The following is an 18,160-nucleotide window of genomic DNA, read 5'->3' on the forward strand; positions in this document are numbered from 1 at the left end:
AGGTTATGCTTTAACGTTAAAGACAACTTCCCAGAAAGAAAGTGATTCTTCGAATGTTGCTGTCAGATGGACAAACAGCTCCCGAGACCCCGGGGTAATGTCAGTGTCAGTCTGATATGGTGAAAGAAATCTAAATGATATGGAGGTTTGACCCAGTTACCCTCCACCGCCGTACGTTATCCGAGGACATAGAAGAAGACAACTCTGTCCACAGACTGATTGTTGCATGATGCCCCGACCCCACTGACTGCCACAGCTTGTATATTGACTTGTATGTAAAGATTACATTTTTTTTTTATAATCAATGACTGAATGGCCAGTCCAAATCACACCAAACTCACAACATTGTTCCAGTTTTGTCATACAACACAAGGATAAGTCTCTTTATTGTGGCGGCTGTGGCTGAGGGGTAGAGTGGTCGTCCTCCAACCTGAAAGTCGGCGGTTCGATCCCCAGTCTGAACCATCTGCATGCCGAAGTGTCCTTGGGCAAGATGCTGAACCCTGAATGGCCCCCCCATAGAACAACAAAGTGCTGCAATTAGATGCACTGTATGAATGTGTGTGTGAATGGGTGAATGTGAAACTGTAATGTAAAGCGCTTTGAGTGGTCATCAAGACTAGAAAAGCGCTAAACAAATCCATTTACCATTTATTTTTTCAGTGGCAGCATATTAAGTTCTCTTCCTCGGCTTCCTTTTTGATCAAGTGTTTGCTCTGCAGCAGTGGGTCAGTAGCTGCAGAGGTGTGTCCTGCTGCATATGAATGTATATTAGATCCTGTGACAACGTTCTAAAACATATTATATATTAGTAATTGTGTTCATTTTCCTCTCGAACACAAATATGTGAATGTTTGCGATTAATAAAAATGTCGATCCCAAAGCCGAGCTCCCAAGTGTCCCTGCACATCACCCTGAAGTACTGTACCACTGGTTAAGACCCATCACTCACTGGAGTTTTTAAACACCTGCTGTTCCAGAGTTTAAAAAAACGACCTTGAGCCCTTGTGACCACCAGGAAATGCAGTATCTGCCTCCATGTAGAGTGAGGCTCGGCAGGGATGGTACCTACTGGATTTGTCTACACACACATTAGCTTCAATTGAACACTTCTATTCAGTGAATATTGTTTGTTAAATCGCACATATGCTTGTAACTCAGGCAGTCTGTTAACAATCTGTAGTCAAGTGTTGATAACCCTGATATCAAAGTGATTTGATTTTCTCAGCTCCAGACAGAAGTGACATGTGCCCCTTTAACTCTGAAAGATGGCAACGCTCTTGGGACTTCTTGCTAGTACAAAGACACACACTGGTGTGATACTCTGCTTTGTGTGTGTGTGTGTGTGTGTTTCACATTAAACTGATAATCGTAAAGAAAGAAATGGTGAAACAGAGTGACAGAAGAGTGTTTGACTTTGCTTTTATTCAGGTAGCAGCATCAGTCAGCACTGTCCTACTTACACACCGCAGCTCCTCCCAGCTCCACACTCAAACACACACACACACACACACACACACACACACACTAGCAAATTGAACAGACATGTACAATCAGAAAAACAGCGCATTCACCTACTCACACACACGCACACACACACACACACACACCTGCATGACTGCACCGAGCCCTTCTGCAGCTCTCCTGTACAGAGTGAGAGAGTGCTGTCGAGAGAGAGACAGACGGGGAGTAAGAGACAGCGAGAGTGTGTGTGTGTGTGTGGGGGGGGGGCTCTAGTTAAACCCCATAGCAGAAACCAGTGGCGACGTGTGATGTGTGGTGAGCAGACTCAAAGGTCAGGCCTAATTAAAAATAATGATGAGTGTGGCTTGTTTGTCCCTCTACAAATTATCTCAGCTACTGTTCTCATGAAACTCATCACAGCTCAACAAACTTTTATCGACATGATCAGCCCCAACACATGCACACACACGTGCACACACACACACTTTAGGTACTGTATCTGATACAGAAATCTGTGGAAATCCATTTCCTTTCTCAGAATGTTCAAGTGGGCGGCCCTCTCTCTGGGTGCTCCATCTTCCTCCCACAGTCCTCTGATGCAGATTGGGGTAAGGTTGATTGGAGATTCCAAATTAACTGTAGGTGTGAATGCGAGCTTGAATGGTTGCTGTGCGATACACCGGTGAAGGGTTCAGGATGGATAATGTATTTTTCGGATTGCATTATATTTGTAATGATTATATTATATTTTTTAAAGATTAGAGTGGGAAGCGGATTCGATTGCTTTTGGAGAAAACGTATTAATATATAAAACTCCGCTTCCTTCTACTCGCCTCAGTGTCACCGCTGATGTGCGGAAGTTAAATCTACCGAGCAGCCGGGGCAATAAGCGCTCAGTGTAACCTCTAAATGTTCTGTGTGGGAGAGGCAGTGGGGCTGGACCCTGGCTTCTACTGGGAACACCAGGACAGATTCTAATCCTATTTGGATTTTTACTGGATCATTTAAAACCCTGCATCGTTTTTTCGTTCTATAATAAACTTGACAGAGGTTCTTATCTCAACCAAGGACGTTTTAATTTCATTTCATGTGAATGTTAGTGAGCAGGAATACCCAAAAACTACTGGACAGTGTAGTGGAAAGGTATGTTTTTTTTTTTTTTTACATTCAAGACTTTGATGTCGTAGAGAATTATGTGTGACAAACGTTCAGACATTCAGTTTGTGAATTTTCTTATGGATCCAATAAAAAAACCTGGATCTAGTGGATTTAAAGAAGAGGGCTATAAGGTGTAGCTGAGGAACGTAATTTGGAATTAGCTTTAAGGATTGTTTTAATTGATTGGGATTGATGGATTGTTGGGCTGTGGTTAAAAATCATGTGCTCTACTAAGTGCAATTTAATTTTTTCATACTGTCACATTGAAAATAAGATTGTAAAAACCTGTGACATTCCCCCAGTGTTACTTATTCTTGATCCACTGTAATTTTATTCTCTGTGACGTCGTCAAACTAGAGGCCAGAGTGAGAAAGAAATAGACAGAGTGAGAAAGAGAGACAGTGATAGTGGATCTCCTGTTCAGTTTCTTCTCCTCATGACCCCCCCCCCCCCCCCGCATCATTTCCTCCAGACAGTGAGTAGAGACCCTACCCCTCCCTGCTCAACCCAGGAGGACGGTGAACACACTGATAAACGATTCAGATTCTTGGAAAGAAAAAGTAAACTGTGCGCTCAGTGACTGGTGCTCCACTGCTTAGTGCTCAGTGTGGCGGGGGGGTAGCTTCACGAACCGACAGCGTTCCGTGTGCAGATCGCCCTGGCATCAATTTAAAATACAGTGGGGAAAAAAAGCCCTCTGCACCAACTGCTGTCAGATTCTGTTAATTGTAACAAAACACTGGAAACACTCGCGAGCAGCACAGTCAGGCTGACGTGGAGACACCCTGAATATCAACCGCGTGGACGATCTCCTGCCATCCTTGCACTTAACTCCCCTTGTTATACAAGGAGGAGGATTTATTCTGATCGGTATCAGCTATGGAACAAATTAGACGGCAGCAGATGGTCGGCGGACTGGCGGACTGGCTGCTCGACTCGATATCGGAGCACGTGTCATTCGTCAGGAGGAGATTTTCCAAATCTGTGTGGACGTGTTTACTGCTTTGTCTTATCTCGGCCGCTCGCCGGCGATTTGCATTTGAGTCGGGGTGCGCCGTCACTCAGGCCGCAGCAGCTTTTTGTTACTTCATGGCACTTGGAAGGCATTCCTCTTTGCAGCGTGCAAACAGAATGTTAAGCTTCCGACGCTTCACATCTTCAGCTCTCCGTTAAGCTTTTTGCCAAGCACCACCCTGAAGGGACACACACACACAGTAACACCTTTCATCTACCTGCATGTATACACACACACACACACACACACACTCACACACTCTCTCACACACACACACACACACACACACACACACACACACACACACGTACATAATGTTACACATAGCTCACAACTTTGTCACTGCTCTTACAAATATGGCAAGGCATTAAATGTCTTCTGTCCTTTGCCTGTCATCCGACACAGTTCCCCATCTGGAGCCCAGGGCCCCTACAGCCGGGGCCCACGTTCAGCTGCTCCGACCCTTGCAGTCCCACACTGAGGGTCAGTTTCTTGTAGTCCCTCAAGCCATCATAACCCCCCGCCCCCCTCCCAACACCCCATTCCCGCCACGACACCCCCAGGCTCTGGAGTGTGTTCAGCAGTCCACCGGGGGTGCGAGGGTCAGCAGCGGTGGCTAGCTGTTGTTCTCGGCCGTCATGTACTTAAGGGCGGCGAAGCCGTAGCGCCGCGACATGTTCTGCTGGAACTCCTCCTTCAGGGTCTTGAGACAGACCCGGTACTGCTTGTTGGAGCGGAACTTGGTGATGTCGAAGCTGGGAGCATGAGGCATGTGGATCATGTAAGCATTGGGCAGAACCACAAACTCGTACTCCTGCAGCGAGAGAAGAGCAAGAAGAACTGTTGAGTAACAGACATTTACAGCCCCTTGAATACAGAGAGCACACACATGGCATCAGTCCTATATGAACTGGTGAGTATTTCATTGGAAAGAGAGCAAAGGACAACGCTAGAGGCTTTTCTCCATTTGAAATATGTTTTCACTCTTCTCCTGACCGCCTTCGGCCCCTGTGATAACCAGTGATAGACGGGTGGTTCAGCCCTTCACCTGAAGTATTTTTCCCCTTTTCCCAAACAGTTTCCAAAGAAGGCCTCCCAGATGGGTCTGTGTAACAAACCATCTGGTGCGTCAGGTTATATTTTCAAAACTGCACATTTATTGTCTTACAAACTTAAATCAAGTCAACCTTGGGCGGTTAAGTACACATAATAGTTGTGCATTACCTGGTGTTGTCTTACCACTTCCTAGATGATCATTATTTATTGTGACTCATGGGAGCTACTGTTGGCAAACTTTAGATGTTGCTGTATAAAGCCCTTTTTCTGATATGTCAGAGAGAATCATCACTACTGCACCATCATCATGCAAGAAGGGATGTTCTGAAAATTGCTTTTCTACAAGCTACATGCAACCAGTCAGTATGCATCCACATTCACCAGTAGTAATACGATCATATTGTAGGTTAGATTATGTAATGCAGTACTTCTCACTCAGTTTTAATCTCAATGCTGCAAATATCTTAAATCACGATTCTGTCACTGGGTCAGAGTTTGAGGCTACAATCACTGATCTATAAACATCCGTCTCATAGTTTGATCTACATCTTCAACGGCTGCTGCCAGCAGCACTTTGTCTTCAGCTAAATAAATATATTTAAACATTTAATCTAACAAACAGTAGGCGTTCAGCACTTCAACATCCATTAAAAGAATTAAAGTCTGCTAAATAATGCGGTCTAGTAGACTATGCTGAATTAAATGTAACAGTGTTGACTTAACAATTTTCTAACACACACACTCTTCCACTGGTGCTGCTGTTATTTTCAATATGTGGGCTTTGACAAAAAAGTGAATTGTCTCAGGTTTAAAACCCTTCACCAAAACAGCACTGATAAACCCTTTTGTTTTCCTCCAGGAAGAAACAGAATAAGTAACAGCAGCATCTGCCTGTCCTGAGGGGGATGCAGGCAGTGGATGTGGGGCAGCTGAGGCTGACGGGGAGCACAGTGTGAGCGATGTTTACAGATGTTCCTCAATCGTGCAAAGTGAGGGAGGGAGCCGAAAGAGGCCACGAGGAGGGAGGAGACTGCTTCAACTGCGTCCTTAAATCAAGCCCTCCCAACAACCCTGAGTACACTGAGCCGAGCAGCCAGACCCATGTATATAGGACTCCTTTGTATTTGAACTGCAGTACATTTAACATATATATTTACAGCTGCAGCAGGTGCATCAAACTCACTATTACACGCCTCTCTGCATGACACACTCATTTCTTTCCATGAGGTAACTTGTTGTAGATCTGCTGTTCAGATGACAGCAATCCAAAGTCAGAGAATGGTTTTAAGAGCCAGTTCTGTAAGGGATAGGCAGAGACGCTCAGGATGTAGTAGCCAACATTCACTCCTCTGGTGATTCTGGTGTGAGCTGCCACTGCTGCCCAGCTCTCCTACAATGAGGACTTCCACAAAGCACGAGCATCATGCTAACTCCCAGGCTGTCCCCACAACCTGTTCCAGAAGAGTCCCATTCCAGCTACAACACCATGAAGGATGATGGAGCGCCAGCCTTTACAGTTGAAATAGTCACAGTGGTAGTTCTGATGTGCCAATAAGGGGTTCTGTGATCCATCAATGGCACCAATACACTGTTGGAGCCCCCACTTGGTCCCAGTATAGGCAGCCACGTCTTCAAACGTCTCCTGGACTGGGATACAAATGTATTCAAATGTACCACCAACGTCCACACAGCCACAGTGAACTCATTGGAGCAGCACGTCTCTGATACCCACCATTGTTTGTGTGTGTGTGCAGTATTGAAGATGATATCCTGATAGATTTATGTGTCATCACTACTGTAACCATGGCACATGGGCAGAATACTGTCTGCCTGGTACCAGTGAGTCGAGTTGAGTCAGTGTATGTGGTGGAATAAACACCATAACTGACATTTCTGAGCCAGTTTGTGGACTTTTCTGTGACTGCTCTTAGGCTGCTTTAGGATAAAGATGGATTACTTACATTGTTTGCTTACTATGTGGCAGAAGAAAAAACAAAACCTACATATACAGTTGACATATCTCATAGTACCTTAGCTTATAATGACTTACAATTAGCAAAGAACAGTTGCCCACACATTCACCAGACACTTGGCATCGATGCCATTCATTTTGAGTTAAGTGGCTGAATGTTTCCTGTGCAGCATTTGAGTAATATAGGACACAGTCATGATGGAAGAAGAGAACTTTAGTCTACTTGATTAAAATTAAGTACCTCCCATGAATTACAAAGAGTAAAAGTATGAACTAATTCATACAATTTATCACCTAATAACCGCTTCAGTAGCAGTTTTACATTTTTATTATGTTAAAGATGGGAAAAGAAGAGTTAAAAAAAGATCAACCTGAACACAAGGAGATCCAGTGATCATTTCTGCCTTCGCTGCATAGTTTTACTGATCCACACGCCAGTAACTGTAGTGCACATTACATCTGTGTGTTCTCCTGCTCAGGAAGGGTGCAAGGGTTCGGTTATGATGTAACTTTGTTGAACGAGTACCAGTGATCGTGCCCACAGTCAAACACAGCTTAGTTCGAGGGCAGTGGAGGAGTTACACAACACGCAGCTGGTGCAAAGGCCTGTTGGCTCTCTTCGCTGCTCATCCCACTCATCTCAGTAGTAACGAGTGGAGAATGGCTGCTGATGGAAAAGACTAATGAGAGCAGAGTTTTTTGGGGCTCGAACACCAAAACAATGAGCTGAAAGAACCTGAGGAGCTCAGTGGACCGGACAGGAAGGGCAGAGTTGATGAAACCTCCCCACTCACCATGAGGAGCATTTATATCATATGATTTTATATTTCCTCTTTAAGGTGGTTAGTTATAGGTCTTATTTTGAGGAACCAGCATTCTTATGAATCAGAATCCAATATTTGAGATGTCACGTTGTCGAGGTTGGTGAGGCTGTGAGGCACGATCAGGGACTCCTTCATAATAAGATGGCATTTAATTGAATAGGTTATGAACAATTAAGCCGAACCTGGCCTTAGGCCGTTTAATAAAGCCTTGATAATACCATCTAATTTTAGATGTGACTTTTCCACAAGGGCACTGCGGATCAGACAAGAGCAGAAGTATGAGGTAGTTTTATTTCTGATCGTTCGACTTATTGTGTTTTTGGCCCAGTCTGATTTCATTTGAGCTATTTTGGTGCATTACCAGATTTTAGCGCTTCACTTGGCAGGTACAATGTTCTTATAGCTTTCACAAATGATGGCCAAAATAAAGAGAAGAAATGAGTCCTGCAATAAACGGGAGTGATTCTTTAAAATGGTATTCAATGACTTGGGGACAAGGACTCTGTTTATATTTGTGAGGATTTTCATCTTTCTCCCAAAACCAGAGAACAAAGACACCAGAAGTGCTTCCAGTGATGTGAATCCAGCATGAAAATGATAGATTAACCTTTAGAGAACACAGTTTAGGTGGCCAGACAGGATCCTCTGTGTCTGTGGACTAGAATATATTTACTGGAGCAGAGGCGAGCCATTGGCTGGATTTCATGTCTTTTGTAAAACGTTTATAAACTTACCGGCACATCTGCCATAACTTGTTTATCAATCACGTTTCTGTGGGGAATTTTATTTCTAATGATGGTCTGAATTCTTATTTTCTGAGCTTAGGAAATGTTTTCCTAGAAATCTGGTTATATTATCACTGTCACAAGAAAATACAACACATTTTTGCTTAATACAGATAGATAAGAGTTGGGTACAGTTACCTGCGCATCCAATTCCATGATGTGAGCCACCTTGTTCCAGCCGAAGCCCACAAAGCGGCGGTCGTACTCGGGACTGTCCCGCCTCACCATTACGTAGGGCTCGAAGTCCGCCTCCCACTGCACCCTGTAGGGCGTGGTGGCAGTCCGCCATTTGGCAAAGTTAGTCGGTGCGTGGCCTTTGGTCCACACATGATACCTGGCAGGAGAGAAGAGAAAAGGTTTTGACTATTGTTGGAGACGGTGTGAACTTTGCTGTTAAGAATGTTAGGTGTCATTTCAGTTATGAACCTGTCTTTATATCACGGAAGCTCTTAAAAATGTAGACTATATTTGAAGACTTTAGCTTACAAGGCATACCAAATGATTTTTGATGGGAAAAGACATGTCTCTGTTGTAACAACCACCCCCAAGATAAAAAGGCTTTATTGGACTAGCAGATATTGCACTGTGTTACAAAGACATTCACATAATCTATCTAATGATTTCTGAAATCCCTCTCTGTCTGTGGCTTGCATGTTTAAAAAAACTTTCATTTTATAAGCATGTTCACAACGTGTTCACGATAATGGCACTGGCAACAGATTTTACATTTTGCGGTTCTATTTACCAAGTCAAGATTCACTGAACTTTGGAATAAACAGATGACCAGCTCTTTATGCAGCGATGGTGGTGCAGCTTCACGATTCCGTGGGAAGAGAGAAAGCTACAACCAGCATAACCACAGGCGGAGCAAACAGCCCATTCCAAACAGGCATGTTTAGAACGGGCGCTGCACTTAAGCAGTAAACAAGCGAGCAGTAAGAGTTAATGAGAGCTAACGACAGAATTTAAATTTGCAACAACATTTTTGCGGATTGTAGATATGAAACAAAACCATGAGACTGTATCAAGTTCAACTACCTGTCACAGATCGATTCAAGTAATCAAGCAGACAGGACTTAGGAGTTATTTCACCTCATAGAGCAGCACGAAGTGAGTGTTCACTCTGGATGGCAAAAAAAAGGACTGCTTTTTATAATGAGAACCAACGCCCTCGTCTGCTAGTCCTACATAGAACACTGAAGTGATGTGTCGGCCAAGACAGGCAAACAGTGTCCAGAGCCTTCAGCATCTCAGACCAAATCTCATCCACTCCTGGAGCTTTGCCACAGAGGCACTTCTTAACTACCTCAGAGACCTTTGCCTGAGATATGCTAGGACTAACCCTGAGTCTTCAAAATTTGCCTCTGCCACAGAGGACACGTTGGTTGGTTTGAGAAATTCCTCAAAGTGTTCCTTCCACCATCAAATTATATCCCGAATCAGCAGCTCCACTCCCCTGCTGAAAGCATCCTAAGTGAGCCCGGCTTCCCTTTCGCGAGCTGCTGGATAGTCTGCCCAGACTTCCCTGAACTGCCCCCACACACAGGTATCTGCCAACCAGGCATCCCTTTGCAGCTTGACTCGCCTTTGCTTCCCGCACAACCTGGGTCCACAAGGTGCATTGTTAGTTACCACAATGTAGAACACAGCAACCTTCCAATGATCGTACTCTCGCAAATGTCTTAAAATTGCCTTAAATTAAAACCTGTTTTGTAATTGCCTATTTTTCATCCATGTGCTGTCAGTAGCATTCCAAATGTCTTACTGTCCATCATTTTTAAATTATTATATGCAATTTGCTCTTTGTGCTTTATCTATGGATAATTCAGCATAAGTGCAAATGAGTCTGTCTCAGTATGGCCCTGAGGGTTAAATTAATACTTGAGGTAATTAATGAAGCAAAAATTTTTTATCACTATTATTGAGCGCTGATTTTTGCAACCTCTACTGCGTACTAGGAAGAATGTAAAGTACTGCTGCAGTTCTGTTGAACCAAAACTTGTATTATCTTGAACATTGTTGACTACTAAAAAAAACAGAAAACAGTTTTACCTGAAGGTGAAGAGTGTACCCATGTCGAGCTGAGAGAGCAGCTCAGCCTTAGATTTGGGGTAGGACAGGCGATATCGCAGCGTCTCAAAGGCTGGAACCACCAGAGCTTTCTTGTTGTTGGCCATGTCCAGCTGCACCACTGACTTCCTGTTAACACACACACACAAATAAATTTAATCTTACTGCAAGTCCAATAGTTAAAAAAAACTAGAACTAGTGCTTTGCGGTTGTACTCCACCAACCAGTGAAGTTGCAATTTACATCCATGTCTCTCCAGACTCTAGTGTTTTGTCATATGTCATAAGTGAACTTAAGAGTCATGACCGAATGTGTTTTGTGTTGTTGGACCCTTTTATCACCAAAAATCTAATCGTTACATCCTTGAGCCCAAGTAGACATCTTGACAAAATTCCCTCAAAGCGTTCCTGAGATGAGTCTGATAGGAATTGATGCATAGACGGCTAAACAAAAAACATAATGCCTCAAGCCGTACCTGTCACCAGCATGGAGGCCTTATGTTTAGTTGTATAAATCTGCTATCAATGAGAAATACCTATTTTGAATACCATCATGACCTATCGTTCAACCCATTTTCTTCCCCCTCTTACCTGAGATATTCGTAGAGGCCATACATGGGTAGGAAGTCGATGTCAGAAAGGAACATGTAGGGTGTGTTGACCTGCCGCATGGCCACGTTCCGCAGGAGGTTGACTGGGTAGAACTGTCCCTCTTTGTAGACGATGTGGTAACCTACGTTCCCTCGGCTCATCAGCACTTCGGAGCCCTGAGCATAACGAAGGAACTGCTGGGCCTCGGCATCGGACAGGTACAGGGCCAGGCTGATGGGGCCTTCCCAGTGCTTACAGATGGCCTCCAACATCTGGAGCCTGCAGCAGATAGGACAGAGGGTAAGTGACATCACAAAAAAATACATTACTATCGTCCACTATGCAATGGATCAGAGTCAAGTTTTTCCCATTACTTATTTTGGGTGAGGATGTGAGATAATAATGTTTGTGCAAAACAACTTGGGGAAAAATAAAGCTAAGAAGATATTAAGTTACAACCAATACCAGCTTAAGGGTATATAGAAATGTTCAATACACTACACTATATAGACAGATCTTGGTTTGTTTTGACATGTACTGAGCTTCAATTTAAAGGCCTGTGCATTAATCAAAACAAATAATAATTTGAATGCAGAAAATTTGCCTTTTGTGAATTGCAAAAATGGCAAAGTAAAAAATGGTTGTGTTAGAAATCAATTCTTTGATTTAATTTATCTTGTGAAACTAAGGGAATAATAAGTTACTCAGCCACTTGTTAAACTAGCAAAACAGAGTACTGATATTTACAGTTTCTTACGTTAAAGGGATTTTCAGAAAGCCTGCCTTCAAGGAATACTTGGCTTTTGTTGAAGAACCAATATTTTATAACTTTTTTGGTGAGTCTGGCACACAATATAAATATTTAATAGACATCTAAAGTATTAACTGAGTCCAACACTATCTTTCTGTATTTAAGATTCTGAAGTGTCTACGGCGTAATTTGTAAAACCATGTTTTGTTAATCGAATTCTTTCCAAACTACAGTTTATAATATGGTATTCTCGCTGTAGGTGAGATTGTGTTATTTGCTCAGTGTCTGACACTGATTTGGATCTGCAATAGGCCCGCGGTGGCTCCGGGCCCTCCATGGGCCTCATTAAAACAAGATGAAGTCTATAGTCAGCTAGCAGCCCCTAGAGGCAGCCATGTTTATTATACATACACCACAATAATATATTGCAGAGCAGGAGACACAACAAACTGACAATATTAAATAGGGGCTTAAATTATGTTTGTCCTGTGGGTGATTTAAAAAACTATTTAAATATAATGTTTATCACCCTTGGAGCATGAATGAATACGCATTACATAATTATCTTGTTTTGTGGTTTTACATTGTGTGGCACATCAGAAATGCTTGTGGGATGCCTGTAATAAAAAGTGCTCATCCTCAAAGGAACATGTGCCAAACTAATTTCAATCAAACTGAACCTCAGCAGAACATAATTTGGAAACCAGAGCCAAAGTTATTAGTCCGTCCCCTCACTTGAATGAAAAGCATTTTATTCTGTTGATTTCATGATTTAATGTGAAGAAAGTTACATCTTCCACAAATGAGCAATGCATTTTCTCTATATCATTTAGATTGAGGGATCCCAATGAGGAATCGAGTTATTGCAAACACGCAGTCTGAAAAAGTGAGAAAACATTCAAATGAGAAAAACAAACACTGAAGACAAGATTTAAACATATTGCATTGAAATGACCTTAATATGAAACACATCTCATGGATTTAGTGCTTGTCGTCTTTACTATTGGAGAACGTAGAGTATAGGGCAAGAAACTGTCCCTTTCTTTATCATACATATCATATCATAAGGTGCTTCAGTCGGACATAAGACTGAGATTGAGAGCCAGTGCTTTCTTACTGATGTATTAAGTGGCAAGACGACCAATCCACAGGTCACAAGAGCATCATGGGAATTTTCTATGTATTTGCGAGTGTGGAAATACAAAGAAAATTCCCATGGTGTCTTTGTGGGACCAGTGGCCATGTATCACTGTTGATCCTTCAGGGGCAAAAATGGAGTAAGTTGTTATATTGTGAGGCGAGGAAAAATAACAAAGTCACCCAAGGACTACACTTAAAAGATACTTGGACATGTTTTGCTTCAATACATGTATTTAAGAGGAATTGCATGTTTGCAGAAAAACACAATGCTCCCTGCAAAATTGGCCTTGAATCCCCCTGCCCACTGTTAGCAATGCCACAATCAGCACAATTTGCATATAAATAGCAGATTGATGTCTCCTCACCTTCACATATCACACAAAGCTCTTTATTAAATTTGACATTGGCACGTTCCAATTTCTCTAAAAGCCCGTCATTGTATTTCTATTTTGTCAATATTGTCAAGATTTGTCAATAGTCCTCATTGTGTCTCAGCATGGAGTTAGGAGAACAGTGACATCCATTCGGCTTTATTGTTTCTACATGACCCCCCCTTACATGAAATATTATCCTGAATATTTGCATGTGAACACTTTGAGCCCGAGGCACTTTCATCTGTGTGTGCATGTGCATGGAAACAGCTGTAAAGGATTATTATTCATGGATGCATGTCTGGTAAAAGCAGAACCACGAAGAGCAAATCCCGTCCCAGTCATCTGCACCGCTTCCCCTTTGCACTGCACAGACTACTAGCTATGTGATGAGTCTTGTAATTGAATATAAAGGCATGAACTTCCCCTAGTTCCTCTAACTGGGTGAGCGGTCAGCTTTGAAGGTGGTGGAAGTATTTGTGTCCCAAATGATAAGAGGGAGCTACAGACTGTGAGAAACCCCTGGACCTGAAGTACTGTTGTGTCCGTTGCATATTCCCATTTCAATTTTCCTTTCAAAGGGTTCCTACACACAGAGACACACGAGCTAGGGATACTGTAACCATGCTGCAGCTTTATGCTATTTCAACTCTGTCCCTGAGAGATCCTTGGTCATTAGTATGGTATGGTGGAAGGCTCCAATTCTTACAACATCCATGAGGTAACTCCATAGCAACTATGGAGATAAAGCCAGTCAGGGGTGTGGATTATAATGTTTCGTCATTGTAATCGTGATAAAACAATAAGTAGTTGCTAAACTAGTCCAAAGTGGCCTAGAATCTGAAAGAGAATTTGTTGTGGCTTCTTAAAACTATTTAATTATCTTTAGGTCATGTTTTCGTCTGCATTTGTTTGTCTGTCTGTTTGATTGTTACTTAGCAGGATTACGGAACAACTGCTGAACTGATTACCATGAAACCTGGTGGGAGGAGGAGGTATATTCATTTACAGCAGTATTTCACTTACAAGTAGGGAGGCAACCACAAATCCGATATTACCTGTCCATGGAGAGCTGAGCGACAAGAGTGACGTCAGTATTGTCCGAGCTGGGTTCGTACTCATAGTGGAGGAAGTACAGGTGGGTTCGGTGGACGGTGAATCGCTCTCGGCGAAACTCGTAGCAAGGATCGTCTTCGTCCAGCTCGGACAGAGTCTTCTGGAGCTGCAGGGAGAAAAGGAAAGAGACAGGAGTGAGGCAGTATATGGGCCAGAGGGAAGCCCCTGAAGATGCTGTCTGCTGCATCAGCAACATGTAGTGCCACTGCCTCTCTGCCTGGGTATATTCTGCACCCTGATCAAAAGCACAAAAAAATCTGCTTAAACAGAAACATCATTAATGATTTCACAAGTAGAAAAACTGCACCAGGCTTAAAGATGTTTCCGTGTCCTTTTTGGCTAATCCAATTCAGCTCACATTTTCAAGGAGTTAAGTCTTGAGACTGTTCACTACAGGTACAAGCTGCCACATAAGGAAGGTTTGTATGTGGCACCATCTCTACCTGTGAACCGATTTATGTTGCTTGTTTTTGAACAGCTGGAAGTGACAACATAAATATCCCCAACAGTTTAAATCACTGTGATAAAAATTGCCACGTCCTAATCTGACTTGACATGGCATGGAAGAGCAAGACTGATGTGGTGTGAGAACTGGACGAGCAGAATGAAAGTTGGACACAGCCCAAACACACACACTCACAATCGGATAACATTTTAAATTGAACATCGTATATACTGTATGTGACCTAGAAATAAACTTGGGCCAATTACAGGTCAAGTCATAAACAAACTTTGGTCATGAGAGAATGAGCGAAAACATTATGCTGTTGTCCTTCATCTATAGGAGACCCGAATGAACAGGTGAGGGGATATAAAGAGTGAAAAACTGTTTATACAATGGTTGCGGAGGTTGATTGGTCACTTTCCCTTGTAGAGGTCTGGCGTATGAATCACATTGTACTTATTGATTTAGTAGACCTATTATTTTCCTTATTATCATATTTTAATGTTTCACTAGGAAGCCTGCACATAAGACTCCCTCATGAGAGAGGAGCTGATGTGAGGAGCTAATGCACAATTTGAATCACCTCGTACACAGAGAGACAACTGAACGTGATTAACAATTTAAATGGCTTCCAGGGTGAAGGTCCTGTGCTTGAACCCTTCAACCCCCATAATCAGTTACTCTATATATGCTCACCTGGCTTCCTAGTCTCCCTTTGTTAAATGAAAGTACATTCCTTGTTAAAAGAAAGACATGACAGCAATATTACACACAGAGCTTCCATATTCCTCCCTCATTTCCATTTTTTCATACATTTTACAGGGGAAGTCAATTTAAGGGTGTTAATAATGTTATGCAAATAATATGCATGTAACTTTCTGATGTGTGTCCCCCACAAACAGTGATGGAGGATTGCAACCGTAATACATTAGTTGATGTGTTAATAGAGCAACACATCAACTAATGTATTATGGATGTCAGCATTCTGTTCGGGTCTATCTGACTTGATTTTAATTCAAGTGGAGATGAGCTCAAACACACTGGAATCGCTGCAGCTCAGCAGAGCACAGTTGAGCGGTGCTGTGGGGGGAGTTAGACAGAAGTGTTTAAAAGGGCTGTCAGCGGAGGACTTGGTGTGTGGCGTTGCTCGGCTGTGAACGTTGTTTGATTCGCGGAGCCGCGGAGAGTGACTGGGCTGAAGTGGCACTGAGGCCCTGAAGGAGCCTGGCCTGCAATGTGCCGGCGGAGCCAATCCCTCGGTGACTTCATTAGTCTAATAATCACGTTAATGGGATTTAAATCGCTGCTCAAACTCTGAAAAATTGAGTGGGCAAACTATTTCCTGAGTTAAGGACACATTGGAATTGACTGATGGCGAGAAAAACAAAAAAAAAAGCCTTGCACATCACGATGGAAATCTATAATGTGATTAGCTGACCACAGAGCTGACACTTGAATAATTGTTACACCCCATCGAGGCTTGTCCTGTAAAAACCTAGTTCCTGAGTCCCGGCCATGTGTGACATTTAGCAGGTCAGGGAGTGATAAGGTGCAAGGAATGATCAGCCTGTATTTTAAAACATACAACAGAGTCTGCAGATTGCTAAACCTGTTCTGAATGGCCAACTCATACTACCTGCCTGTTCCCTCTCTAGACATTCATGGTGTTTGTACTTAGAGCTTTGTGTAGACATCTCCCCTTAACCTGGACACATTAGAGCAAACCCACTGTTGCAGCAGATGTAGGTTGTCAGCGTTACACTTGAGCTAGCATCTGTTCAGTCCACACTGACTGACTGACTGACAGCGGTAGGACTGTTGCTGTCTTCAGAGCCAGCTGTTCTTTTATCAGGGCAGCTTAGGACGAGCTGAAGGAACAGCAGCTGTCTTCACCACCGTGGCTGTTACAGAAATTTAAAGTTCCTTTTAACCATCAGGAGGAGGCAATACACTTGCTTTGTCTGCACGACATTAACAGACGAGTAAATCACCTCAGTGATCAGATCTCAAACGGTTTCTCAATACCTCTTCGGTGAGTTCTCACCGGTCCACGTGTAATTGGAATCACCCTAGTCTTTTAAAGGACACATATTTAGCTTTTTCAGTTTTTCCCCTATAATGTGTTGTATATGTTTTTGGTGTTTGTGAATGTTCTTCAAAATTTAGAAGTCTAAAGTCTGAGATAAAGGAAGCTCCTCTCCCCCACAGAAAATCCTGACATGAAGCTCCTGAAACACCTCTTAAGGTGGCCAGCCGATACTTCTGCGGTACCGTGATGTCCCTTAACAAAGCCAGTGAGTGGAGGTCCACATTTCCTACATGCAATGAGGGCCCGATCCCAATAGAGTGGGTGAGCTGGCCAGTCAGAGCATAATGGGCTTCATCGCAATGGGGGTCTTAGAGCGAAAATGTGTTTCAGACAGAGGCTGAAGAGAGGAGCTGCAGCAATGGACAAGAAAGTGATGTGTTTTCTAAGCTTTAGAGCATGAAAACCTTTTCAAGTAATAATTCAAATGAAAGTTATGAATATGAGCATATGCCATGTCAGGCCACATTGTGGAGCCAAAATCGCCTCAAGAACCAGTGCCCAATTATTAAAGCTGTTCAAATTCTTAAAAACTAAATCCTATACCAATAAACAGCACAAACAAATTCCCTAATCCCTTGATACATCTGGGATTCAACAATGCTCAGCAGGTGAGTGCGGTGATAGTTGGATTTGACAGTTATACTTGTTATACCCTGTACTGATCTTCATCACTGAATGGACCCCACAACCAGAACTACAGAAGCAGCTCCACCTACGTTCTCACTGTTGTGGTCGGCCTCGCTGGGACAGCCAAACAGCTCTCGCCGTAGCAGGTTGCCATCGTACTCCAGAAAGGTCAGATAGAGGTTCCGGAAAAACTCAACGTGCTTGTTCTTTACCCGCAGCTTCTTGGGGGAGTTCCAGTGGATCACCTGTTTAGAAGAACCACAGAGTAAAGGAGGGTTGTGTTTATATCATCCTGCTCAGATTTTATTGAACTACAGCATTTTAAATATTTAAACATCGGAAACACTCTCAGTCTAAAATGTGTACTTGCAGGTACTTCCACATGTTACAATGATGAGTCAAATCATTTTGACCACCACTGTCTAATATGCTGTTGGTCCTTTCTAAGCGGCTCTGACCTGCTGTCACATGGTGTTCTAAGAGTTCTGTAATGCATTCACACAAAAAAGCAAATGTTCCCATCATGTTACCATCAGTATGGATGCAAAAGACTACTGACTAAAGTGACTATAATTGCTGCATTATACCTGAAGTGGAAACACAGCACAGGGAGGTTTATGTCATGGAGGCATTGTCAAAGTCCCACAGTGGCTATGTGATAGAAATTTTACTATTAGGGCAATGATT

At 42.9% G+C, this 18,160-nt stretch overlaps 1 protein-coding gene across 1 annotated transcript in view; it reads right to left on the reverse strand.

Moving 5' to 3' along the window:
- Positions 1-1,397: 1,397 nt before the first annotated feature.
- Positions 1,398-18,160, reverse strand: part of large1 (LARGE xylosyl- and glucuronyltransferase 1) — a 63,519-nt gene continuing 46,756 nt past the window's right edge. Inside the window, exons 9-14 of the mRNA XM_053415438.1 lie at positions 17,563-17,718; positions 14,255-14,418; positions 10,935-11,213; positions 10,327-10,473; positions 8,413-8,608; positions 1,398-4,451 (exon numbers count right to left, since the gene is read on the reverse strand). Of these exons, the coding sequence (XP_053271413.1) occupies positions 4,254-4,451; positions 8,413-8,608; positions 10,327-10,473; positions 10,935-11,213; positions 14,255-14,418; positions 17,563-17,718 (1,140 nt within the window). The 3' untranslated portion in view covers positions 1,398-4,253. The remainder of the gene's footprint in view (positions 4,452-8,412; positions 8,609-10,326; positions 10,474-10,934; positions 11,214-14,254; positions 14,419-17,562; positions 17,719-18,160) is intronic.

This window comes from Pleuronectes platessa, chromosome 22 (assembly GCF_947347685.1).
Source record: "Pleuronectes platessa chromosome 22, fPlePla1.1, whole genome shotgun sequence".
NCBI lineage: Eukaryota > Metazoa > Chordata > Actinopteri > Pleuronectiformes > Pleuronectidae > Pleuronectes > Pleuronectes platessa.